Source organism: Symphodus melops (genome assembly GCF_947650265.1).
Source record: "Symphodus melops genome assembly, chromosome: 2".
NCBI lineage: Eukaryota > Metazoa > Chordata > Actinopteri > Labriformes > Labridae > Symphodus > Symphodus melops.
The window spans coordinates 9,279,898-9,306,751 of NC_136692.1; the positions used below are offsets into that span (position 1 = coordinate 9,279,898).

General features: G+C 39.7%; 1 protein-coding gene across 2 annotated transcripts in view; it reads right to left on the reverse strand.

Moving 5' to 3' along the window:
* bnc2 (basonuclin zinc finger protein 2) overlaps positions 1 to 22,684 on the reverse strand; it is a 154,608-nt gene extending 131,924 nt beyond the window's left edge. Inside the window, exon 1 of one of the 2 annotated variants that reach the window (XM_079336878.1) lies at positions 21,802 to 22,684. In XM_079336878.1, coding sequence (XP_079193004.1) covers positions 21,802 to 21,804 — 3 coding nt within the window. In that variant the 5' untranslated portion in view covers positions 21,805 to 22,684. The remainder of the gene's footprint in view (positions 1 to 21,801) is intronic. The other variant, XM_079336880.1, reaches the window with a different exon arrangement.
* Between the last annotated feature and the right edge of the window lie 4,170 nt (positions 22,685 to 26,854).

Below are 26,854 nucleotides of genomic sequence, written 5' to 3' on the forward strand. Positions count from 1 at the left end.
ACAAAACGAGGGCCAGCGAGGAGTGAGAGGGAGAAGGAGTGTGAACACTAGTGAATATGCGCTCCAGATGTGTCGGCCTGTCACGCTGCAAGTAAACACCCTCGCTGATGGACAGCTCGGGACTGGATGGCCTCAGCGTCTTCACCCCGGGGAGAGTGTGGAAGGAGAGGAGGTGGGGAAGGGGCAATAAAAATAAGAAGAAGAGGTGTTGTGAAGAAGCCGCGTGTGAAGGAGGAGAGGAGAGGGCTCAGTGCTGAGGGACCCAAGCCAAGAGCAAGTCACCCTGAGGACCTGTGTAGCCTGGCAGGCTGGATATAGAGGAGACAGGGAGAGATGGGAGAGAGAGAGAGGGAATGTGAGGAAGGGAGAAAGAGGAAAAAAAGACTGAGGAAAGGGAGAAAAAAGTAGATGGGAAAAGAGAGAGAGAACGAGAGGGAGGACTGGGCCCGATTGTTCCCCTCCTGTCCCTCCTCCATGTGGCCTCCAAGGGGGCTCCTGCAGCCTCAGCGAATTTCCGTCTGGCACAGACCTGCGAGCTCCTGGGAGCAAACTGAAATATGAACTGAAACATGGAAGGACGGGAAGAAAGATAGAGAAAAAGTCAGGAGGAAGGATGGAAGCACAGAGGCTGCCAAATGGGAGAATGAAAGGGACAGTCGCACACAAACAAATAATCTCGCTATTCTCTGAAAGATTCAAAGGATGGGTTAGTCTGTTTCCCCAAAGCACACAACTAGATACCATGGTCACTTCTCTGTGTCAACATTTGGTTTGTGGTGTTGAACCACTGGACAATTGCATTTCACAAAATTGCAGCATCTTTATAAATATAATTAGAGATAGTCCTGGGCGATATGACTAAAAGTGTTATCAAGATAAAAAAAATTCATATTAGTAGATATTATCACGATAAAATTTAAATCATTGAATCTTTCAAATTTCGAAAATTCAAAAAATGTTGCTCCTGAGTGAAAATGGAAGAAATCAGACTGTTAATTATGGTTCTATTATTCTTTATTTTCAAACTGTAATTTAACTATCATTTCACCATCATAGGCTCAGTGCACGGAGCTGGAAACACTGATGATTGTCAACTGCTGGCAAGTAACACTGAGCCTACTTGCTTACTGCTGACTGAGGGTCCACACCATACACTGTTTATACTGTTTACAATATGGTCCACACTAACACAGGGTTGGAACAGGGTTGGTCATTTCTTTCCTTTAGCGTGTTGTGTCAAACAGTGAAGGGTCTGTGGTGTTGTCACATTTAGCTATACTCATCTTCGGCACAGTTAACAGGGCATGTTGCTCGTCTTTGATCAGGCAACCTTTCACATTCCTCACAATTTTTTAAATACTTAAAAAAATTCTTAAACCAGGGTTTTATGATTTTATCTTATCAGTATGGTTCACTGTAAAATTGCTATGCTTGATTGATTTAGTCAAGGAAGTAAAAGCGGGCTGTCATCAAAAGGGTGTTGTGTTTATCAGTGTTCTTATGTTACCTGTGTTTGTAAATCACATCTCCAAGCCAACACCTTTAAATATGATAGTCACAAAGTTACAGTTGGAAACTGCATGAATGTCTTGATCCCACCTTAGAGTGACTTTCAATGGTTAGTTTAGAACAGAAATATATCTGTGTAAGCACACCTTTGTACTGTGTGCTGTTATTTTAGCTGCACTGGACAGAATCGCTCCAGCAAAGTGAGAGAGTGCACAATTAAACAACTGTATACACTGCTGTCATGTGATCATCCCAGACCAAGAAAGCCACCCCTTAATGAGCGTGTAAGATTTCCTATTGGTCGCTAAACTACAGGTATGTTCTTTTTTGAATCATTATTTCAACGGTCATACATAGACATCATTCAAAACAGTGTGTGTATGTGCATATATAGCTCAACTCTTTTCAATCAAAGAACACAGCCATTAACCATTTATAGGGCACTCATTGAAATACTTTGAAAAAATTCAACCTCAGAGTGTTATTAGGAGACATAACAGAACTTAATTTCTGTTAAAAATTGTGTAAAAATGTCTGTGTAAAAATTAATTTCATTTAGAAAAATAACAGTTGTTTATAAGTTACTATTATTTGGTTCAAATGCCACAATAGCAGGATCAGTAACTTAGGGTGATCTCTTTTGATTGGCTGAGTGAGGATCACATGCTTCTCGACCTTACTGAGGTGCAGAAGGGTGGCCATATGTAATGTGTACGGAAATTACCAAAAATGGTCACCTTCCCTATAAAAGGTTAAGGCACATAAAACGACACAGGAACAAATGAAAGCTAAATTAGAAAGAAAATTATAATAATAATAGAGGGAGGTGCGAGTTGGAAGAGGTTGTGGCAGTCGGGTTTGCACATTTACAAAACTTTAGATTTCATGGACTGTGTATCAGTAAGTCTTTCTTTAGGATTAATCTAATCTAATGTTTATTTTCTGTAAGTCTTGAATACATGTCGATTTTCTGTGGTCTAAGGTCTATTATACAGTTAATAACCTTCCGGGTGAATCTTGTTATTTACATGTCGTTGTCGCCTGCCTCATGGCTGTCACTCGCAGAATGTCACAAAATGTGTGTCAGCAGTGTTATCTCTTCCAGTAAATTGATACTCAAACAGTTTTCTTTTTTAAGATGTTCGTTTAACTCAAAAATGATCATCAGCTTGTTTCCAAAATGATAATCAAACTGGACATTTTAAGAAAATATGTGCATAATGTGCCTCTTGTTTCCACACTCTCTCCAACTGCTTGAACCTGTAAGGGGAGAATATTTACTGCATTGTCAGGCTAAAAAAAATCTCATGACTTTCCACGCAAACTTCCTCCCGTATATTCTAATATTTGTAAATGTCTATTTAAGCTGTGTTTCCAGTATTCTGCTGTGATATTGATTTCTAATTCTTCAAAAACAGAATTAGTATATTCAGCTCTGAAGGCAAAAGAGCAGAACAACTGTAGCATAGGTTCAATTAAAAAAAACATAGTTTTAATTTAAACAGAAAGGTCCCCTTCTAATGCTCTATTTAGTAATTATTTATGACATACTCATGTGATTGAAAGCTAAACCATGAAATTTGACAGTTATTTCCAACAAAAAAACCTAAGACCCTGTGTCTGTAATCATACAACTCAAATACCATGTGTCTCGGAATCATACACTAGAACTGTGATATGGCACACATTTAATACACCTTTACTGAGGTGATTCAAAAGCACATTAGTGGACCTGCTAAATGTGGGGGCCTCATGTTCAGCAGATACATTTGAGTCCCGTCAAGTGCAATGGAGGTGCTATCAGAAAGCAGCACTGATGACACTACTGCATTAAGAAGCTGTCCACTCCCATGATCATTACTACGATATGGATGCAGCGGAGCAGTGAACAGGATGCTGGGATTGCTACACAGACAGGTCTCCAGGGGGGAGGAAGGCAGAGAGATGAGTCTAAACAACATCAAGTCACCGCAGCCCTCAGAGACAGGGTCAAAACTTTTACACGCACAAACAAACAGTCAGATTGAATTCTCCTAACATCTTTCTGTGATAATCAAATCTTATTTCACTCAGCTGCAGCAATTCGGGAGGACACGACAGCATCATGGGGAATGTGGTATACTTTTTGAAATAGGAAAAAGTAACACTGTCACTTTCATGTCTTTTTCAAAAGAAAAAAGAAAAGCTTTTGAACATTTGTGGAAATAGTGTTTAACATACATGCCTCTGAGTAAGCATTTCCCATAGCAAAAGTTGACTAAGATTTCAGGGCCTGTGTTGTGTGTTGTTTACTTTTGTGCCACTGACTGGAGCATGACATAGCTCTGTAGAACCCATACACAGTGATGCATTGGGAATGTTGATATTTTTTAACTTCTGGGGCAGGAAAATAAAGGCAACCAAAGGTGTAAGAATTAAAACTCCTCAAATGGCCACTTGAGGCTTGATTTAGATTATCTACCACATGCTAAATTTAACAACACAGATAAATATTTATAGCATCCCAATAAAAACAAAACTCTACTCTACCTTTTATACATGTATAAAAAGTCATCTATGCTTAAAAGTCATCTATAATAAAGGCATAACAACCACTTTTAATTAAAACTGTGTCTCTCTATTCGACAGCACTTCAACTCATTTGGAGCACTGCACTTCCCCTTTTTTGTACCATCACTGTTATAAACAAAATGCTGAAGTCCAAAATGCCAAACTTGCAATTCAAAACAAAATCCACAAACCTTTGGGTGACGTCACTCTGGAAGTTTATAAACTAAAAAGTGGAATCCTGAGTCATGGGTACCTCCCAAACTCTGCTTTGTTTATGTTCAATTTAAAACATCTGTGCCTTTAAAACACTCAACAGTCCTGAGGACAAGTTGGCCTGTTACAGCTGTATTCCTCTAAGTGAAAGCCTGTTAGCTTAGCTTATTACACTAGCCAGTTTACTCATAGAATGAATTGGGGTTTTCATGCTGTCATTTTAACATTAGCTAAGTCATCTTAGCAGCTCTTTAAAAAAAAATGTAATACTGAGAGAAGAGAGAAAAGGGGGTTGAAGTGTCTACTGATTTACATGAACACAAATACAATTTGATTTCTCATCTTATGTCATGTAAACAATATGCCCTTCTCTTTGTTTTAGCTTTACCAGAATGTCGTAAAAAGATAAAATCACTACCATATTTTGCTAACTTTGCTTTGTGCTAATAAGACATGCTAAACACTCCTGGTAAGCAAGGTTAGCCACGGTAGCCTTGAAGACTAGACCTGTTCTCAAACCACGACCATGAATTTGAAAATGTTATCTACTAAAAGTATTTAAAGCTTGAATAACTGAGTCGGCTTTTAGCATTTATCGAATTCTTACTCAGAGATGTAACCTTGCTCTCGGAATATTACCACTATCTTGCCAATGAGGGAAAATTGTACAAAGATAGAGTGTCTAATTAGCTTAATTATGAGCTCTTAGCAAGGGATTAGCAGATACAAATCAGAGGTGGGTTAAGATTACAAAAGAAATGGCTGGCACAGGCAATGAGCTCTATGACCCTAAGCTTAATTTTCAGAGATGATGAAAAAGGGTAATTAAAAATTAAGCTAGGAAAAGGCAAGACCAAATGAAACTACGCATGGATATTTTCTAAGTTAAGCTTTATCTTGCAAATGTTTCATTTAATATAGCATATAGTGGGTATCTTGTTGAAGCTATATTTTCATCTGTCAATGAGGAGAGTCTGCAAGGCCTATGTGTTCCCCCTGTGAAAGGCAAAGTCACACAGGGGGTAATTATCTGTGACGTGGAGACAGACATGGCTACCTACCACACAAACACTCTGGAATACACACCCCAACATTTATGCATAGCCCTATGGTCCCTAGTGCACAAATGTATGACTCCCACTATCTGTGTGTTTGTGTGTGTTTACTGAGCTATGGATTGGTTCCCCCTCAGAGCCATGGGTTGAGTGAATATTCTTAGCACGTTGGGACAGTCCACAACACAGTGCGTCCCTGTAGACCCCTGCCCTGCCTGCCTGTACCCTCTGATTTGGACAGAGGGCAATCAAGCAGACCCGGTAAACAACACAGAGCGAGGCCATGGAAAACCACAATAGCTCCTCAATGTATTCCTCCAGTGTCACTAGGGACGCTAGTGTTTGTCCAATCACTGTGAAGCCAGAGAGAGGCATTATGGAGGGACTATTAAATTGATCAAGGATGCTGGTTAATGGCCAGCAGAAGAAAGGCAGCGGAAGATGACACGCCATACACTGCTTTCATAGAGGCTTCTTAGGGAACATCCATTAGAGTTATGGCTCACAGGAACAATATATTTAAATACATTTGAGTATAAATGGCTGCTTTTCAAATGCATGTTCTTGTTTATTTGATCCTGGGAATTCCTCCAGAGATCTGAGTTCATCCTAGGCCAGAGCAGAGGGAGCATCTGAGACCCTTCTTGTGGCTTCTTGGAGAGGGAAACTCCCAAACACTTTTGGACATCACACAGTAAACCTGTTGGTACACATGGTAAGAGAGAAGCTACAAAATGCACAGAGCTACACTCAAACACAAACAGATTTTTTGATATTGTCTATAACTTTATGGTGAGGTTATTTTGACATGGCTTGACAAGGTGACACATTTTCTTATTTTTTTATTTGTTTTTGTTTTTTTTGTTTTTTATGAATGTACCTTATTTTAAAGACCAATGTGACTTTAAGAAACCCTACAGCAACAGACAACAGTGATTTTTAGTCAGGTTCCTTCATTGCTAATGTTAGAAAGAATGGTGTAATAGTCGAGTCCAGGGCACGAACATGAGTGTAAATTTTAGGACTTGTGCACCAACATGGACTCGAGCAATAATGACTTGAACTTGGATTCAAGCATCAACTGCATATGAACTTGCTTGCCGTCTTATTCAGCAACAGTTCCTGCAAAGATAACTAAAGAAATGCCATGAATTATGTGTTTTGTTTTCAAAGATTTTACAGCAACTGGGGCTCTGGTGGGCTAGTGGTTAGTTGTAAAGATGTTACAGTACTCAAAGTGGGCAGCCCGGGCTCAAATCCGACACCTGCCTCTTTTCATTTCATCTCATTCTTCTCTCTCTCTCTCTCTCTCTCTCTCTCTCTCTCTCTCTCTCTCTCTCTCTCTCTCTCTCTCTCTCATTCCTCACTAATACAGGCAAAAAAAAATCCAAAAGAAAACCTTTTAAAATATATTTACTGAAACTGCATGCAAAAGCATTGAAACATGTTCTATATGTATAAAAAAAATAAAAAATAAAAAATAAAAACTTTAAAGAAAAGATAGGGACAATCTTAAACTTGACCCAACATCTGTCCAGGATGCAACCAGAAAAGGAAGTTACTTCTGCCTTTTGAAAATTTATTGTTAGCTTAAAGTGCTGTCAGCCTCCAACTTGTCCTGACCACTGTACTCATATGTTCCATTACATGGTTGTGTATGTTTTATTACTTTAACAAAATGCACATTTTTAATGTTACTGTTAGAAAGATACTTTTTTTGTTGTAGTTTTCAAACATGATTAAATGTTGATTAAACCAAGGTTTAATGTACATGTTTGACAATACGAATATCTCAGACTCCAGAAATGGGGACTCTACTCAGGTGTTTGTGTTGACTGGGACTCAGACTTGAACACTGGCTACTTGAGACTTGATTGAGATCTGACACTGTTTGGAGAAAGACTGTGCCTAACTGTGGGTAAACGACTAAATGCAAATGTTATGTTTGGGTCTTAAAGTCATACACTTTAGATCAGAAAGAGTGGCAGTGGTTTTGTAGTACCTAGTAGTGATTTCTCTAATCACCACCTCTGAGTTAGCCTTGGTGCTTAATTTGCAATAATGTTTTGCTTGCAACTTGAAGACAAATCTGCAAGTTAAACAGAGGTCACGCATTGGTCATCAGTTTTCATAGTTGTTAGTGAAACATTAAAATGAACGTAGGAGAAAAATGCTAATGCTAAATCCTGCTTTAGGGATTCAATAAAATAAGATGAAACAGGCCCCAGTTTTGGATGACACTGTGGTGCAGCAACTCTGTTACCTCACAGAAGGCACTGAATCTACATGCCAGCGAAGCCTTCTCAGTGTACTGTTTGTATGTTTCTAAAGCATAAAGAGCAAAGCAAAAAAAACATGTACTAAATTAATTTGACAGATACAAGCATCTGCCACTGAATTGGTTCAGCGTTTTCTCCATGATGGTTTCAACTTTGAAAATCTTTGAAATCTTTTGTTTTCACTTTAAAATACTGAATGTGGTAATGACTAAATATAATCTGTAGTGTCATCGGAAGACTGATGCAGAGGAAAGTGAGTGTTCCTCTCACATTACCCTTTGCTACATTGGCAAATGATTAGGCTGCTGAAAACATCTCATTATCAGTATTTATGAGGGAGTGCGCCAGTCGGAGTAATGACAGCTTTACTCCAAAGTGGCACTCTCTCTCTCTCTCTTTTTTTCTTTATGCACACCCAATGATCTCTCCCACTCTATTACTCTCTCTGTGTCCCATTCACACTGTTTGAATGCATGCATACAGGATTGATTGATAATAATTTACTTGATTGCTTGCTTTGGTTATAACCTGTAAAGTAGGATGATTTGTTTTCTTTTGGTGGGGAATAAGTACATCTTTGTTACATATTAAACTATATTCAACACTAGACACCTAGAAGTCAGACAAGCTTAGCGTCAAAGATAAACATGCATGTTGATCGTCTTCTTCTTCAAGAACAGGTTTGAAATCTCAGTTTTTTGGAATAATGCCCCTCCCCCCAAATAAGACAGTCGCCAAGCAGTCAGTAAAGGTAATTTTCCAAATGAAAGTGGCCCAGTCAGGATATGGGCTATCATTCTCCTCAAGACAAGTCAAGCAAAAAGGTTGAAGTTTGAAGCTTAACTTTTAACTTGGCAAACTTGTTGAAATTAGGTTTCAGTCACAGGTACATACTGTCTTTGCGCTAATCATTTTTTTCATCTGAACACCCTGCCCGAGAGACTGAGGAGATTTCTTATTAGTTTGGATCCTGTTGCCTGAGGGGCGAGAAAGCGATGAGATATTTGACCAAACGCAGAAACCCAATAAGGGGCCATCGATTAGGGGGGGATGAGCACCATATTGGAAACACAGGTGGCTACAAAGAAATTAAAGAGCTGCAACAAAGAAATGGAAGAAATCAAAACTTGGACACCTTAAGCCTCTTTGCCACAATTCAAGTGTCTGTTTCTTTATTTGTTGGTTTGCGTTTTGGATCCTTCCGCCAGAAGGTGTCAAGTTGTGCAATTCTGTGCACCAGAACAGATCTCATTAAAGTGTTCAGGGTGCTAAGGACTTAAACTTGTGATTCGTTTGAAACTCATAAGAGATATTCAAAGTATTTATTGTTTTTGATATGCATTGAACATTTTTTTAAAGATCATTCAGTGTGAATATATAGCCTACAGTATGTTTATTGTTATAAAGGTCTTAATATCTAGGATGTAAAAAACGTATGTGCACAAGAGTACTTTTTTTTTTTTAAATGAAAAAAATTCAACAAGTACATTAGATGAGCCATTAACACTTGAAGGCAATACTATTCCATGACATGTTCCAGTCAGAGGCTATTAAAACAGTATAATAGAACAGGAAGCTTGTCTTTAATGTATTGGTACTTTTTCTGAACAAGGCAAGACAAAAAGTTAGAATACATTTAATTTAAATGTTAAAAAAAATGGGTGGATCATAAGAAACAAAGCAGTCCTACATCAACATCAGGAGGCGAGTTAAGAAGCCAGTTATAAGCTTGGTTGCTGCAGTCTTCTGTTTAATGTCTCAAGCATACTCTGTTGTAAATCCCAGATGCAGCTATTCTCAAACTGAATAAAGTCTACTCAGTGGTCCAGAAACCACTGTATTTTCAGGAAACAAAAGGTTTGAGGTGGTCAAACCTGGTGAAGAAAGGCGTAGCATGCAGTTCCTAGCTAGCTATTCAGCTGACAAATGCACTGTATTGCTAAAAGTTTGCAAATAACTGGTTGAGTTGGTTAATCTCTATCATATAGCCAATGGTCTCCATTATCAGTATATTATATACATGTAGAATCTGTAGGCAAGTGACATGTTTTGGGTTTTAGAAGTGTTCTGGTTTCCCTTTGACCCCCATGTTTGATTGGATGAAATATTTAAGAGGGCATTGGCTCAATGCAGTAGAAAGTGTACTTGGAGAGCAAATGTATGATGAAAGAAGGCAATCCCTTGAAATACTGAAACTAATCAGTTATCATCTGCCGAAAATTTAGCTTTATATGAATCTCTATATACAGGATGCATGCAAGCGCAGGTCACACAAGCTGCTCTTATACATCATCCTTTCTTGTTTCTCAAGGTTGTAGTTGCAATTTAACAAAGGCAGCACACAGTAAATTCTTGGCTGAAAGTTATTTGTCGCTAACCCCTTGCTACACCAAAAGCCCCCAAAAGTTGGCCATTGCACAAAGAGGGGATATTGTTGTCTAACAATAGCCGATTGGTTTAATGATTATGTAAGCAGTTGTCATATTTTGTTAAGTGGAAATTTTATTTCATTTTGATATAAGAATATGAAGAATCATTTATTTTTCAGTACTTATCATTTAGTAAGTTTTATTTTTGAGTGAGGCTCAAAATTAAAAAGCCTTTTTAATTTCATCTCAAAACAGGGTTTTCTGATGATGACTTTTTAGAACACTGTGTGCTAAAACAAAATGATTGTGGAGACAAGAAGAGACAGCTTCACAGCTACCTCTTACAAAGTGGCAAAGCTTTCCGAATATCGTCTATATTTAACTTTGACAAGAGGGAATGAGCATGTTTGTGTTGTAAATACTAAGTGTGCCGGGGCTATAATATGAATTGGCTGCAATTGGATACATGTGACTAGGGGGCAAATGGATCTAATGGTAGTCTTAATGCTGGCCTTGAATAATGAGGCCTTTGTCTAATAAAACTGGAAAGCCTCCAAATACCTATAGGGACCTCGGCTAGTTAGAGCAATAACAGTCTATCAAAAGAGAAAGCAAAGTGATTACTTAGAGGGTAATAAATACAAGGCCCATGCTGAGGAGGGACCTGGGGCCAGAAAAAGAGAAAGGGGAAGAGAGGAAGACAGAGACAGGGACAAAGTGAGACAGAAGAAGTAAGAAATGGCTTAATACAATCTCTTATTCTGTATTTTACTTTCATTTTTCTGGAATTCGGTGCCTGCTAAATTATATATCCAACCAGGCGCTTTATTCACCAAATGCAAATATTTTAAAAGTCCAACATTAAGATCACTTCAATTGAGATCAAATTAAAAGTGAATTCAAAACACAAATCAATTTTTGAACAGGAGGACCTTGATCATTGTGCATGTGACATGTAAGAAACTACAGAACTGAAAACTTCTGAACAGGTTATATTTTTTTTCTCTTTGGGATCTTTTGAAAAGCAACTTCACTTGAACACTTTGCAAAATAGTTTTAAAGTCATTTGAAACATGCTTTTAGAAAATACCACCAAACAAAGAACACAATCAGGGCCACTATGTGCATTTGTATGGTGGCCAAGGGCAAACACTATTTGAGAGGGAAAATGCAGTTCTCCTGGTATATTGTCCCAGATAAATCAAGAGTGCTTGTCAAGATTGTTTCAAATTTTTTTTTTTGGAACCTTTTTATTGCTTAAACAGATAAAGCAAATGGGTCACCCTAATTTCAGCACACCTTCAGGAACACCCCAAAAATACGCCCTAAAAAAATTGGTCTGGTCCAATCCAAGTATGTCTTAAATTTTAGAGTAGTGCTGTCCTAAAGGAATGGCTTAAGGGCCAGAGAAATGGGCACAATAACACCACCATCAATTATAGCCGAGAGAAGGGAAAGAGAGAGTCCAATCAGAGAATTAGAGGGATGTAGGGCAGACAGGTGGATGGACAGCCTGCAGGCAGTGGAAAGGGCGGAGTAAGGGAATAACAGAGAGCAGTGAAAAAAGAGTCAGACTAAGTGACGGGATGAAGATAATAAAGAGACAGTCACATAGAGCGAGTGGTGGCTTCAGAGCTGGGGGAGGGGGGGGGGGGGGGTGAGGGATGTGAGAGATGGACCTCATCATGGTTAGGGTTTAGACTCTGTTTCTGGGCCTTTGTCTTCAGGCAAGGGAAAGTGTGTGTGTGTGTGTGTGTGTGTGTGTGTGTGTGTGTGTGTGTGTGCTCAATCTCTAATGTCAGGTGAGCGATTCATTGCCCGTTACAAGAGTGACCAATGCCTCCCCACTCCAGGCCTTGATTCATTTCAGCTAATGTATTACTGGAGGAGCATCAGTGGGCTGTCTGCTGACTGGGCTGGACCGACCAAAAACTGGACTGAAAGTAACCAGAAAGGCAGCACACCCTTTATCATAGCAGGAACAAACTTCTTTCTTTGTCTGAGCCTGCACTTAACAAAGTGTGCTTCTAGTTATGGTTAGACTTGAAATTAAAATCTGCATGCTTCAGAGTAGAGTTGGTATAAAGACAATCTGACATTACAAGTTGTCATCTGAACAAGGCTTAATTAAAACTGGCATACTGTAGACTTGTGAAGAAGAAGAAATAATATCTATCCGGTGCTTATTTGCATCGACAAATGTGTCTTAAAGGAAATGTATAACACAGCCCTGTTTGTGTTTTCAGGTATAAAAGAAGATAAACCTGCACACTTTCTGAAAATCACACCGATCTTCAACATGTGATAATTTTTTGAAGATGGGGGACACACCCTATGTATGTGTGTAATATGGTGAAGAAGGTAACAGTCTCCTGAGCATTTTCACGTTGCATTATTCCTGTGCTTAGGTAAGATGTATTTACATGAAGACATATTTTCAACTCAACCAAGCCCCCCACCCCATAGTTGTCAGCTGATTACTGTCCAAATGGGTGATGATTCTCAAGGTTTATTTCATCTTTTGGTTGACTTCACAAATTCATAATGTCTAGGCTGTGTTGAGATGATGAACTTCACCAGATAATCAGGAATCTGTTCTTTAATTCTCATTTAAAAAGCATAAGGAAGACACACTCAGAAGAGGCCGCAATACAACAGACAGGAGAGCAACATGGGACACTTCTCTGTCCTTCCTTGAGGAGCAGACTGTCCCTCCTGGCTGTCTATTAAAAACCAAATTCCTCCACAAACTGTTTGCGTTTTCAGTCGTACTCCTCCTCGTACTACATCACATCCCACACAGCAGGCCTGCCCTCCCCTTCTCCCTCTCCCTCTGTTCTCCCTGCTCTGTCTGAGAACTGTCTACTTTCAGCATGTGCCACATGTCCTTGACAAGTCAAGAGGATCCCTCACCAGAGGAGTTTGGTGGCAGCATCAACCATGCTGTTTCCACTCTCTCTCTTACTTTCTCTCCCATCCTGCCTCTCCTCTCTCACTCTCCCTCTCTCAATATTGAGTTGCCCGGGTAAAAGGGGGCCAGAGGAATCTAATAACTGTGACAGTGGGGCTTTTTTGGCATTGTTCCTGAAGCTGTGCAGACACACACAGGGCTGTCTGCTGGCTCTAATGAAAGGTTAAATGAATAGGACAAAGTGACAGGGGGCACAATACAGAAACAAGAAGGAGGAGAGAGTGTTTGTGCAAGCATGTGTCCATGTCTCTGTGTGTGAGTGTCTCGAGGCTGGCCTCCCTGGCTCAGGGAACAACAAGGACAGGCCCTCCACGGCGCTGCAATATTTAAAACAGATTGCTGTGCGACAAAAGTGTGTGTGAAAGTGTGTCTGTGTCATGTATATGTGTGTCTAACTCTCCCGCCAGGACACAGATGCTGAAGAAGAATTCCAGCATGGGGCTCTTTTGATAAATGTTAAGGTCACTGGCAGAGGAGAGGGGTGGAGGCTGGGTGGGGAGGGAAAGCGGCTGCAGTGGGGGGAGGCAGAGGAGGGAGTGACGAGGGGGGGACGCATGTCTCGTCTTGTGCCTCTCCCTGCCTGTGCCTTGGTGGAATGTGGAGTCACATGAAAGAGGCCCTCTCTCTCTCTCTCTCTCTCTCTCCCTTGCTCTGAGACTCGTCTCTTGTGTCTGTCTCAAAAGGGCCACTGTCCCCCTCCTCACACACTACCTGTCAGCAGATCAACACCCAGCTCCTAAAACACACACCGCAGCAAAAGCATGTGAAAACACACGCGCAATTACTTGCATGCAGTCGACACACACATACTATGCAGATGTGCCATTCACACACAGCTTATGAAGTTCCCTCAAACAGGAAAAGTGAACTAAGACACAAACAAACACACAATATCCCATCACCTCTTTAGACTGCCTAATTACTATGATTATCACCTTAAATAGCAACTTTGTCACCAACAATCACTGGGTATGACTTCTAACAATTCAGGTGTGTGATGATGGTGTGTTTCACAATAAGACGCAGCATAATTAATTAAAACTGAAATACCCAGATGGTTGTGACAAAATATGTTCATGTCACCTGACTGAAGACGGACATTAATATTACATCAAATCTGGCCAAAAGACTGAATCCATGTGTTCCTGTCAAACCATGACATGGTTAAGATCAGTTGAAAAAAGCTACATGTCTTCAAAATATTTAAAAGTGCTATGAATGTAATTTAAATTAACAACACGTGTTTTTTGAACAACACCAAGTGGCTCGGGAAAACAAATGGATTTGGTTTCAAATGTGTACCTATTTTAGTGTTAGAATAACACTGTAGTAGGGTGAGTGAAAGATCATTATATTGGTGAAACGTTATCAGGTCTTTCCCATTAAAACACCATCGCAATCTCCTCCATACTGTATGTTTCGATAAAAAATGTCATCCAACTTTCTCTTTTGTACCTGAAATCATTGTAACCATAACAGGTTGAGGGCTTAGCTAGTAACACTATTACAGGCGGGAACAGGGTCTCTTTATTAGTACTCCTACATTCCACTGGGGGTATGAATGCATGCAAACGTTAATATGCAGTTAAAAGCAAACACAATGCTTTGAAATGCTTCACTCGTATTTTTAAAAGGTTCATCTGAAATCAATTGCATAATTCCTAGAAGGATAAAGAGTGTAACTTCTGCAGTGAGACAGGGTAATAGAGGCTAGATTATACATTCAGCTAACAAGGTTACATAGTTGCCTGACACATTATCAATGCATTCAGATAATAATCAATGTCGGATAAAGCCTGCTCAAGCCTGTCTTGAAAAACCAGGGTTGCTCCTGTGCCCTCTTGGCCTGGCATATGTAATTTACATTTTGCTTACTATACATTTAGATACAAATTAATATAACTTTAGCTCAAATACTGACCCTAACAGAAGGATCAACAAGAGTACATGTGGGTTGTACAGCTGACTTTTAGATTTGTACTGGATGAAAATATCTTATATCTTATAAGCTACTGTCTTAAAATCAAGAATTAGAAAGCAAATTGAATTTACGCTTAATTAGCTAACTTTGGATTTGGTGGTCCATCCATCACTGTAGTTTAGGCAGGTTGAACTTCAATAAGTTGAACATGATTTGCCTTCATTGTTGAGCTGAATTCTCTGAACATCTGTCTGTGGTGGCATTCAGTTAGACTTTTGAGTGAAAGTCACCTGTCTTTTGGTGGAACTCATGAACTGGCACACAAATGGGTATTTAACAAATAGGGTTAGTGTACCTTTTCCATCAGATGCAAGTGAGCTGTATGACTAAAAAACCTGCCAAAACACCACATGCCATTTGCAGTAGAAGGCATTAAAATCCTAACTAATCCTGGCCTAGCACAGTGGTAAAGGAAGAAAACAAAATAACAACCAAGAGTGCTTTTAAGAAGGTTGCGTAGCAATGCGAAGTGATGTCATGTCCACTTTGGTGATCAAGGAAATAAGGGATAAAGATGTTGATTCAGCACAAAAGCATGTACGATAACTGGACCAAAGAAGGCCCTATTTCTAGTTTGAAAACAAATGTTGATCTATTTCCTTTTTCCTCAAACAGGAAGATGGCACTTTTGCCCTCAACATCAGTAGTAGCGAGATTCAGTAAAAACTTTCAACCAGAAGTACAACAAAACAACAAAAGAAAGGATCCTGCAGCATACACAAGCCATCAGATTAAAGTCATTAAAAACGCTGTCACATTACCAATAATCTGCTATTTAACAGTAGACTTCCTCAAATCCTGTTTCCAAACATATCTCCTATGAGCATCTCTGAGCCCTCAACTTCGTGGGGGTCTGGTAACACTTACTTTTGGGCCTCTAAATTGCCATCATGAAAAAAAACACCACAACACTTAAGACGGGACAGTTTCCTTTCTGTAGCTGAAACAAAAACAAAGGGGCTTGTAAAATCTTAGGTCACATTTGGAAGAGCAAAAATGCCTTTCTTTGTACAAATGTCAGCGTTATTAGAAGAGTAAAGAACAGAGGTGCAGAACAGATTTTTTTGCATACACCATCCATATAGAGGGCATCGCCTGCAGCTAGATGGGAACTTCTTTGGTGCATCTATCTATCCATCCATTTATCCTTCCATCCATCCATCCATCCCTCTATCCATTCATACTCTTTGGCTTATCAAGAGTCAGGTCAAACTTGCAGCAAGCTATGCTCAACAGCCCAACATTTTCCAGCCCAAGGCTTTTCCAGGCCATGTCGTGAAAAGTGTGTGATCAATGAAATTGGGGAAACAGACCCTTTGATTATTACAGGTGTCTGACCTGAAAATCATCAGTAGAATAGCAGCACAAAGTAGCGAGATTCAGATTACACTGACAGTTGGACGTTGTGTAAGGGAAGTTTAACCAAACCCATTGACTCTTTAGAAAAACTTTTATAATGGTATGGTGAAAAGAAAAGTGAAATATTATTGTGCAAAAGCAAAATAATTAGCCCTTCAGTGTCCAGACTTGTTTTATCCCTCTGTGGGAAAATTGAGTTGTGAATTTGTCACAAAGGACGGCTCAATTCAATATATTTTTAGGAGGTACAGCACCATTGACAGGACTTGCGGGCATTCTCTGCTGGTAGCACCTAAAATTACCATCCTTGTCAAAGAAATTGTAATTTCTCTCTGCCTGCCTGAATACAAGGGCACCAATGACGCTAAATGTGGTAAAATAAAAAATGGTTGACCCTAGATTAACCAAGAGTTTAACAGGAAAGTAGAATTTCCTGCTGTGGTATTCCACAACTTAAACTTCATTATTCAAAACCTCTTTTATGATCTTGAAATCCACCATGAGCATTTTTTTTTACTGTTAGGCATTACAATTTCTTCTAACAAACTGTGCAGGTGACATTATGTGGAAAGGTATTATTAAAGAGTACTTTGGCGTTCTGTTAAAGAGGCTTGAAGAAGAAAATGTGTTGAATGAAGTGTGGTGTATTCTTTGCCCTTAATTTGGACAGAACATAAACAGGTTTTAAATGAAAGAATCTGGCGAGAATCTGGATTGAGAACCTCGGGAATCATTTCAAAGGCTACTCAGGTAAAAATAACATTGACATGTTACAAGCAGAGTAGCAGACACTCAAGGCAATAATTCAAAAGTCAACGTGCTCCGTCTCAGTCCTCAGGAATTTTTCATGAGCCACCACTTATCTTGTCATATCAGATTTCTTCCACCAGCTTTTTTGGAGGGAAGAGAAAAGACACCTTTAGGGCAAATTATTCTCTTTTAATCAAATCACTCTGTATTGCCTGAGGAAATCTTTCCTTCCCCTTGAGTCACTGAGGCATGGGGGCACTAACACACACACCCAGAAAAAAAGAGAGTGCACGGTTGTCCAAACAAACATCCACAGACACATATAGAAAAATCAGCAGTGGTGCCTTTGTATCAGAGAGCAAGAAATGAGACAGAACAGGAAAATAAAAAAATAGAAGAAAGCAAGGAACTAAGTGGTGTCTGGAGTTTCCATCACAAGTGAAATCCCAGATTTTCTCACTCAGTGTTCATGGAACAAAATCGAACAACTTTATTCTGGAGCACAGTCAGTGCAGGAGGGAGCTATAAAATATAAATTATACCACATAACCCTATACCTCCCAACTGAGCCATTTGGTTACAACTATACTCCTGTTCGTTACACAGGTCCAGCGTCTCTGCTCTTTCTTTAGCGTTGACATGAATTATATTTTGGCCCTCCTGAAGAACGTATGGATTACAAGTGAAAAGTAATTTCCCCACCGATCAGACGGTTGCCACCCAGTGACACTGAAGTGTTTATTTTACACAGTAATTAGTTCTGGACAGAATTAATTAAGACCACCCCAAATTACAGCTGAAAATGTAAGAATCATGACTGTGTCTTGGAAGACAGAAAAATGCAGCAGCAGGGGAGTATTTTATAAAGGCTGAGCTGTGCAAAATGTGTTCTATCATTTCCTACTTTAAACAAATAAAGACGGAGGGAGTGTGTGGCTTCTGCACACACTGGGTGTGTTCCCTGATTCCTTCCTTAAAGAGTATGAGAGTGTTTGGATTAATAAGTGAAATAAAGCCAGTAGAGGAAGAACACACAAAAATGAACACATGTAAGTACAAGTATCGGTTTACAGTATAAACAGCGTGTAGCTTGAGCCTGATTTTAATCTGATTGATTTGCAGTTTCAAAGTGTGACAGTCCTCTTCCTATTGAGACATAACTATCTTAAGCAGATTGAAACCTCATAGACATATTAGTCTATGTGATAGCACAAGACGAAACACATCTTTAATGCTCATGTCACAACATCTGCTAACCCTATTCATGACTTTCTGTTATTTATTTCCCTTTTTTAACACAGACTAAATTTCAGAATGTATTCAGAGGAAATTGAAGAGTGTAAGTGTTTGAGGATAAAGTTCCTTACTTTGTGTGCTGAGGTACAAAAAAAATGTAATTATGTCTTCTAAGTGTATATTGTTTTAAATCAAATACGTCTCAAGCTGTGCGCTTTATTAAATTAGGGGTCCTGCGATCCAATTTGTTTTAACATTTCACAGTGTCTCCGTTGAGTCGTTCTAGTCGCCCGTAGCTCAGGTTACAGTGTCTTGTTTGACGGTTTTCATCGAAAGCCACCACGAGGTATACGACTCCACTCCCCATTTGAAAATATTACCTTTGCTGTCACTGCCAAGACACACTATCAGTCACTCAAGAAGAGAGTGTGGGAGCTGAGGATGGATGAATGGAAGCACAGACGTAGCCATAAAGCAATGGCCCAATCCAGGCTTTGTTAAAACTAGAAATGTTCAGATAAAGAACATTTTCAGATTGATACCTTAACTTAAAAATCAGCTGACAACAAGATCATCTTGAATTCGGAACTTAACGAGATAATTTAATTAAAATGACATGTTTATTTTTGGAAAAATTATAACGCAATTAAAAACACAAAGTATGCTCTTTTAGTTATGTCAGTAAATTGAATAATCGAAACACAGAATTTTGTTTCTGGTGCTTAATTTTAAGCTCTTGTGTCTAAGCACTCATAGTGAATCTTTCTGTGGTAAATGTCAAATGTGTGATATAAATCATCTTATCTGACACCTACCCTGTGGCAGAGCGTACAATCACTAATAAATATACATAACATTTATTAATCTTGACGCTTATGGTCTTGATTGCTTTTGTAGCTAATAAAGAAGCACCACTATTCATTTCAGTCTGTTTCATAACCAGATAAAAAAACTCCTCACAGGAGCTTTAAGAAACCGACGTTTAAAATGGAAAGCTCCAACATTGAGTAAACTGATATGGAGGAGAAAGTATCGCCTAATCTCAAATTTCCTTGCTGAAATTTCAACATAGGGACTTCTTTTAAGGAGGGAGGACAACAGAAGTCATCAATTTAGAAACCGAAGTTGGAAAATGATTTGCTGAAAGGGTCAAATAGTAATTAACTTCCTCTGATCTCATATACTTTGATATTGTCGAGATATCACGGTGCATTGATGTGAAAAATCTGGAGCGGTTAGAGGTAGAAAAATGCTGTGTATATAGGCTTATTCCATTAAGCACAGTTCAAAGTACAGTTCAGCTTTGTCCAAATTAATTCTGCAAACATAATGTTGGAACACGAAGGTCAAATAGCAACAATCTCTTCAAAGTAATTACAAAAATTGTGAAAAAGATGGCACAAATAAAAAAAGGACCAACAACTCAGAGTTGAATTTAAATTGAGTAAGTGATCAAAAGCTTCTTTACACACCTAAAAGCCATCCATTTCAAATATAATGAGAAAGGGAGCTAACCAGGTTGCACAGAGGACGGAGTAGAGGGAAAAGAGGAGGAAGGAGCTTTCAGTGTGAGCAGAAATCAGAGAGAGCCAGCAGGGGGGACAGGGAGGGTTGGTGGGGTCAGAGCGGAGCACCACTAAGCAGCCTTTCTCTTCATTAGCAGCCTCTCTAAGGGGGGCGTCACAGGCCTACCTGTCCAGCAGATTATTGAACCGACTAACCAGTGGCTCCCACCCCGTACACACACACACTCTTACACTCTCTGATTCCCACAGACCCAGAGGAATCACGACCTCACTGCAGCCGCTGACAACTTTAACTTTTTCTTAACCTCACGTAGGAGAGCTATAGGCTGTATAGGCCATCTTTGGAGGACATTTACCACCACACTTTCTGTATTATTTTTTGCAGCTGTTTCATTGTTATTCTAGGAATATACACTTTTTGTCTGAGTATTTCCCTGTAGCAACACACAAGATGTTGTTCTCTGACCTCTGACAATGTTGAAGTGTGTATTGCTTTGGCACACATTTTAAAGACAGAGAAGAACAGAACACCAGAATTTAACTTTTTTTTTTTTTTTTTTACAGTAAGGCAATTTTAAATTAGACGGACTGCTCCGAAAAAAGGTAATGAAATGTCACTTCAGGAATGTGAATTGGCCTTCTTTACTGTAATGGAAGCACCAGCTCAGGTACATGAAACATCTCAGACACACATTTCGACCAGGTCAATACACTGTGTCAGACATTAATCGCACACACATCTCTGATGAGAGTGTGAATGTGCTTTTGTTGGGCTTTAAAGTGAGGCCATTCATCTCTCTCTCTCTCTCTCTCTCTCTCTCTCTCTCTCTCTCTCTCTCTCTCTCTCTCTCTCTCTCTCTTTCTCTATCTCTCTGTATCTCTGTTCTAAGTGTCTTGCTCACTCTTCTCTAAAGCCTCCAGATATGTCGGGGCTGAAATGTCTTACACTGACATGAAAAGCTTCTGTGAAACTCTGCTTTGACTGTCGTAGGATGGCCATGAGCTCTCTGAGTTTTCTTTTACATGTACAGTAGAGCTGACACTTACGGAAGTGTATTCAACGCAGAATCACTGACACAGATTGAATAGTTTAAAGGGATAAATCAAATTACCCAGAGCTTTTCTTTGCACTGACATCTTACACAAGCAAACCTCTCTGTTTTTGTGCAAGATCTATTCAGACAAAGATGTCCACAAACAGACCCAAAAACCTAAAACAAGACTGTGAATATTTCAAGAAATCAATAATACCTTGCAGAAAAAATAGCATGAGCTTCTAGAAAGAATTTTTGCAGAAAGGTGAAGCAGGATTTACAGCCGAGGGATTTTAGGCCTGAGAAATAACTTGCTGCAAGCTATGAAATGAAATCTGCTCACATTTACTGAAGCAAAAAGACTAAAGACTTTTATCAACTATCATAGGCTGGTTTAACTATCTGACAACGTTGCATTTATTTTGCTGAATTAAGAATTCTTTGTATTAAATATGAGGACCTGAATCAACATGTGGTATGAAGTGTCTTCAGACTATGTAAACAATAAAAGCTTTTAAGAGATGTTTAACGAAGATTTTTCCTCAAGACATCAAGTGAACGTTTTTTAGTTTGGCTATATGGAGCAGAGAATGGAATCAAACTTTTTAGGTGAAACACAAACTTCATATTTTCACAGTCCTTTTTTGAACTTCCTCCGGGTGTCACAGATTCATTAATAGGTTCACAAATGACAATTTGATTTTCACAAGGCTTAGAGAGTTAAGATAAAGAGAAACATCCAGAATAAAATGTATTGTATTTAAAAAGCAGACGAAGTTTAGTAGATGTGTCAAAACAAAATGTGGGAAGAGAAGAAACTAGATATTCTGTTGGTTACTTTTAATTTGCTCTGACAGTTAAGATGACACTCCGACTCAGAAGTTGTAGAAAACTCCCTGTTTTTACTATAGGCTAAGTATTCCTCCTCTCAGTAACAAAAGTAAACTAAAGCATAAAAATCATATTTACCATTGCTGCATGTTGTTTCTGACAGATCCCGGGGTTGCTGGCACTTTTCAAAGTTGGCGTCCTCAAAAAAGTCTGATTTCGCCCTCAAGTGGGGAACTTTCTCCTCGTCAATGCTGCACGCTGTCTGAGGTGATTCACGGTCTGTGTTTCTTTCAGAAAATGTTCATCGCTTTTGTGACAGTTTTTAGGGTACAAGACGGGAAAACAGTCACTTTCTTTATCCCGAATACCTCTGCGTCCTCACCGGGCTGCTTCGCTGAGAAAAAACGCGCGTCGAGACATTTGGATACACGTCGGTCTCACGGAGAGGAACGCACGACCACGACTCGCTGTCCCCTCTGCTTTTCCCAAACCATAAACTGAAGAAGTCAAGAAGTTAGTTAGGGTCGCTGACAGCCAAAGGCTTGGTTGTAAAAGCTTCTCCTATTCAGAGTGAAACGAAGAAAAACGCCTTACACACTCCCCCGATGAGTTCCTCATGCAGAGTCAGCGCAGCGCGCCGAGAAGAGCTGCGGACGGTCCGAGGCTCCAGAGAAGGTGGCTGCTGTAATTCAGACTAGAGTTTTACACACAGTGTGTGACTGTAACCCGAGTGACTGCGATGCATAGGGTTGATTGACGATTTTGTGTCAGGAGGGAAGAGTCACGCATGTGAACGACAAAAATCCTCCACTCTAAGGTAATAAATCGGCTAAAGAACGTGCAGTACTGCTTCGGGCGAAAAGAAGCAATGAACCGGAGTGTGTTTTGTGTAAAAAAAATAAAAAATGTTTGCTTTATCAAATAATGCAACCCATTGGGAAATGATTTAGTGTCAAAATGACATAAACATTACAGGTGAAAAAGTTAAAAAATAAAATAAAATCCCTTCCATCGTTTAAACAAGGCATTAACATTTGAGTGGCACTTTCCCTTTTTTCAATTCCTTTGCCCTCGCGAGGACACTTTACGCACGCCTCATGCGCGCGCACATGGGCACCCTTGTTTAAGGAAGTTTGAAATAGTTTCCAGTTTGTATACGCGTGCACTGCTGGGATGTGACAGGGGGGTTCTTAGTTGTGTCCATCAGCTGTGGGTACGCTCATCAAAGTTTAATAGTGCACTGGTTTTTAGGAGGATTTGCTCAACATTTGACTGAGACATCCCGAGAACGAGCAGCCAAAGGCGGGAGGGTGTGTGTGTGTGTGTGTGTGTGTGTGTGTGTGTGTGTGTGTGTGTTTGCTTGCAAGTTGTCTCAAGTAGAAAGAGACACACACAAAGCTCCTCAGCCTGGCTCCTGCACTGGGGTGAGAGAGAGAGGCAGTCCAATCCCAGGGCAGTCATTTCTATCAAGTCAAGCGTCTGGAAGCCCCACTTGCATGTTTGGTCAAGGGGTAAATAATAGATCAGGGATTAGGCTTGTGTAGAATTCATTCCAGGGTAACAAGCTACTTGGGTCCCAGGATATGCATATTCATTGGCTGGCCAAGGCCGTGGGAGAGCGAGGACCATATGCCTGTTTGTCAGAGGGCTTACATTGCTAATTAAATGAGATATTACATACTTATGTGAGCAACAAAACAACAAGCCTTTAAAGGATTGTCCAGGAAAAAAAACTAGGTGTTTGAATCTCTTTGTGTGGACTTTAAAGACTTTGATGCTGCTTTTATTTGCCTTAGGAAGTATTTCTGATCATTAGCTGTACAGACAGGAGCTGAGGATGAGTAATATCACATAAAGTGCACATCATAGCTATACATGACCTTCTCTGCCATGAGCATGTTACAAAGCTTTATAGATAAATACAAGACATCTGATATTGATATGATATCTAAAGTGTGGATAGCCATACTCTTTTCACAGCTTCTAGCAATTTCTGTTGTTCATAATTGTTTCAAATAAATGTGCTCCTACATGTATGAGTGGGCTGGTTGTGCATGACTGATTATTCTTTTAGCTAATTGTTGTTGAGGCATACAGTTGTTTCCCACTGGTTGATGTTTCGATAAATCAATAGATCTTATAAAGTATAAAATGATGTGTGTAGGGGATAACCCTGTCACCTTTTTGAAATTATATGCATACTTTACAAATACACTTTGAAAGAAACAGAGCGCCAGTGTGGAAAGTTTTCAAATTCTCAAACAGTTTGCTTGTGTTTTGTTTTTCTTTATTATCCAATCTTACAAATCAGTTTGTTAGAGAGACTAAGCATTACGTCTAAAACCGTTGTCTTCACCCTAACTAAACCACAAGGCTGTCATAGCTCTCATAACTCATACTTCACCCAGGACACAGACATACAATGGTCTCATTTCATAGGTCCACGTAAATTCCAATATCAATATTATGCCAGCTACACAGTGGCGTATTACATAACATGCACAACTTCAAGCACTTCCTACAAAAAAATTAATTGTTTCCTATTCAGAATAGAAAAATGCCACTGAAAATAATCCCTGCATGTAAACTTTCCCTAAACATCTTTTTCAGATTCTTTATTGTCCCACAAGGAAACATTTGTTTTGCAGCAGGAGCACACACAGGAGATGACACTTACACAACATCGAAAGTAAAATTGAAATAATGTTTAAATCCGGAAATAACACAACTACATGTGTAAAAAATATGGGGGGGAAAAAGGCAAAAGCTCATACCAAAATGACAAAATGGACATTTTAATTGAGAGCTGTAAAGTTCAACGGGGAGGCGTGCAAATGTGCAATGACGTGCAAGAAGAGCAACAAAAGCCCATGTGACACCCTCACTGACATGTCTGAAGTGACTTTACCAACCATCTAACATCCAGACAAAGTTGCGGTTCACATGATCTGTCAGTCCGATGCAGCTGCACACACAAAGGCTTACCTCACAGGCCTACATGGACTACAAGAACTTGTGGATTAAATTGGCCATGTCAGAGCTGAAGGTACCACTAAATGTGTATTTTTTGTGAATATATAACTATCAATATTAATACATATCTGCAGAGGAGTAACCCAAAATTGCATCGATGTATACTGTATGTCATTTGCTTTGAAAGGTGTGATATTTGTACCAGCCTAGAAAAATCCATCCCATGTGGCCACTACTGTACCAGATGTCACAACATTTCATGCGAACTGTACTGTTCAAGTAAGCAGGGCACTCAGCTTGGTAGAAAAGTAGAGTATCTGTCCCTGTGACAGGATCCTACAGTTCACTAATTATCCAGTGGGACCTGATAATGAGCTATTGAACCTGCTACTGAAGTGATCCTCCTCTTGGGAGAACCATCGGCTGTATCTGCTCCACACTCATGGATACATCAAATCCACAGAGGTCCCTGTTTATTAAGTCACATCTCAGGACGGGTCTGGAAAGGTCAGTTTGACTGGACTGTATTATCTATTACCCTTTATCAAACGGGAGGAGTCTTTACCACTCACTGCAGTGATGTGATGTCAGATAAATAGAACAGTTTCTTTAAGATTCTTTAAGACCACAATTATCGGAATCAGTGAAATAAACAGGCCAAAAGTTTGCTGAAATAACAATGTTGTCCTGCATGCAGTATTTGTAAAAAGAACAACTTACTTTTTTTAATCAATCATTGTTAATTTGTGTTGTGCCACTTCATTACAAATGTCATCTCAAGACACTTTATAAAAAGGGCAGGTCTAGACCTTACTGCAACAGGACACCAAATGAACTAAAAACAGAGTTTAGAACAGTCGTTTCTGAACTAAAGTAGATTGTCTAACCAGGCAAAGGGTCGCACATATTTCATGCTCAAGTAAACATTTAGGAACATTTCACCTGTATTTACAGAATTTGTGTTCTGCAATTGTTTTGCTTATAAACTTGTTGTACAAGAACATTAACGCCACCCTCTTTGAACCCAATCCGTGAATTCCTTGAATTTTAAATACGAGAAATACTGCAACTTTACATTTGGATACACAAAAAACACACAACGATCATTTGGAGAGTTTCATCATAAAAAGGCAAAGGGAATTAAAGAGAAACAATAACATTGCACTGTGATTGAGGGACAATTCATCATCTTAAGAATAACTCCTCTAAGCTCATAGAAACAGAACCACAGGTGTTGGAAAGAAGACAAATACTTGTTCTCATCTGAGGGCTGTTTTTCCGACTGGACAGCATTTACTCGATCAATGTCCCATGTCCTTGGTCTCCTCTTCTCTCACACTCGGGGGAAATATGAACTTAAATACAACCTGACCACCTTAATTTACCCTTTCACCAAGCAAAGGACAAGCTCTGTAGAAAGAGCCCAAGGGAAATAGTCCAACTCTCTGTTCCCACACATCCTGAGGGGGGTAACCAGGGTCGGGATGGCACACTACTTGGGTGAGTTGTGAGTTGAGTGTGGCCCTCAGGTTCATAGGACTGTGGATACACACAAGCACACACACACACAAATACACAAAAAGGCTGCTTTGGATCAATTCCTCCTTTATGAGGGCGTTCGTCTGTTGAGGATAGGAGCAGAAGGTCATCAGATGGGAGGCAGACAGAGGTCCACGTCATATCATCGGGGCAGGGGTTAGGACATGAACAAGGGGGCTTGTGCACACAGCATGTTGTCGAGGGGAGGGGGGCCTCAGGGGAGGGCAGCGACATCACATGCATACTGGAATGCACATGACAGCAAAGATAAAGTGTAAGGTTTGTGACGAAGGAAGGATTTGAGCCAAAATGTTGTGGTCGAGGTGCACAGATAACTGTATGTCTGAATGCTGAAGAGAGAGAAGAGGAGTGGTAATCAATGGTTTCTCTGTCCTGGGGTTTTGTAAGACAGTCCAAGGTCTCACAGGATTCAGCATGAGGATGGCTCATGCTTAAGGTCAAGAGTAGCTGATAATTCTCCCACGGACTCCAGTGAGAGATATAACGAACATCCTCAGGGCATCACCTTAACAGAAATGTGTACAAACACTCTTTAAATGTTTTCAGTTGTGCATGAATTCAAGTGTTATTAAGGGTGGCCAATTTCAATTTGAAATGGCAAATGGGATAACAGCTTATTATTATCTAATCGTATTCCCTCTTAACACCTGACAAATAG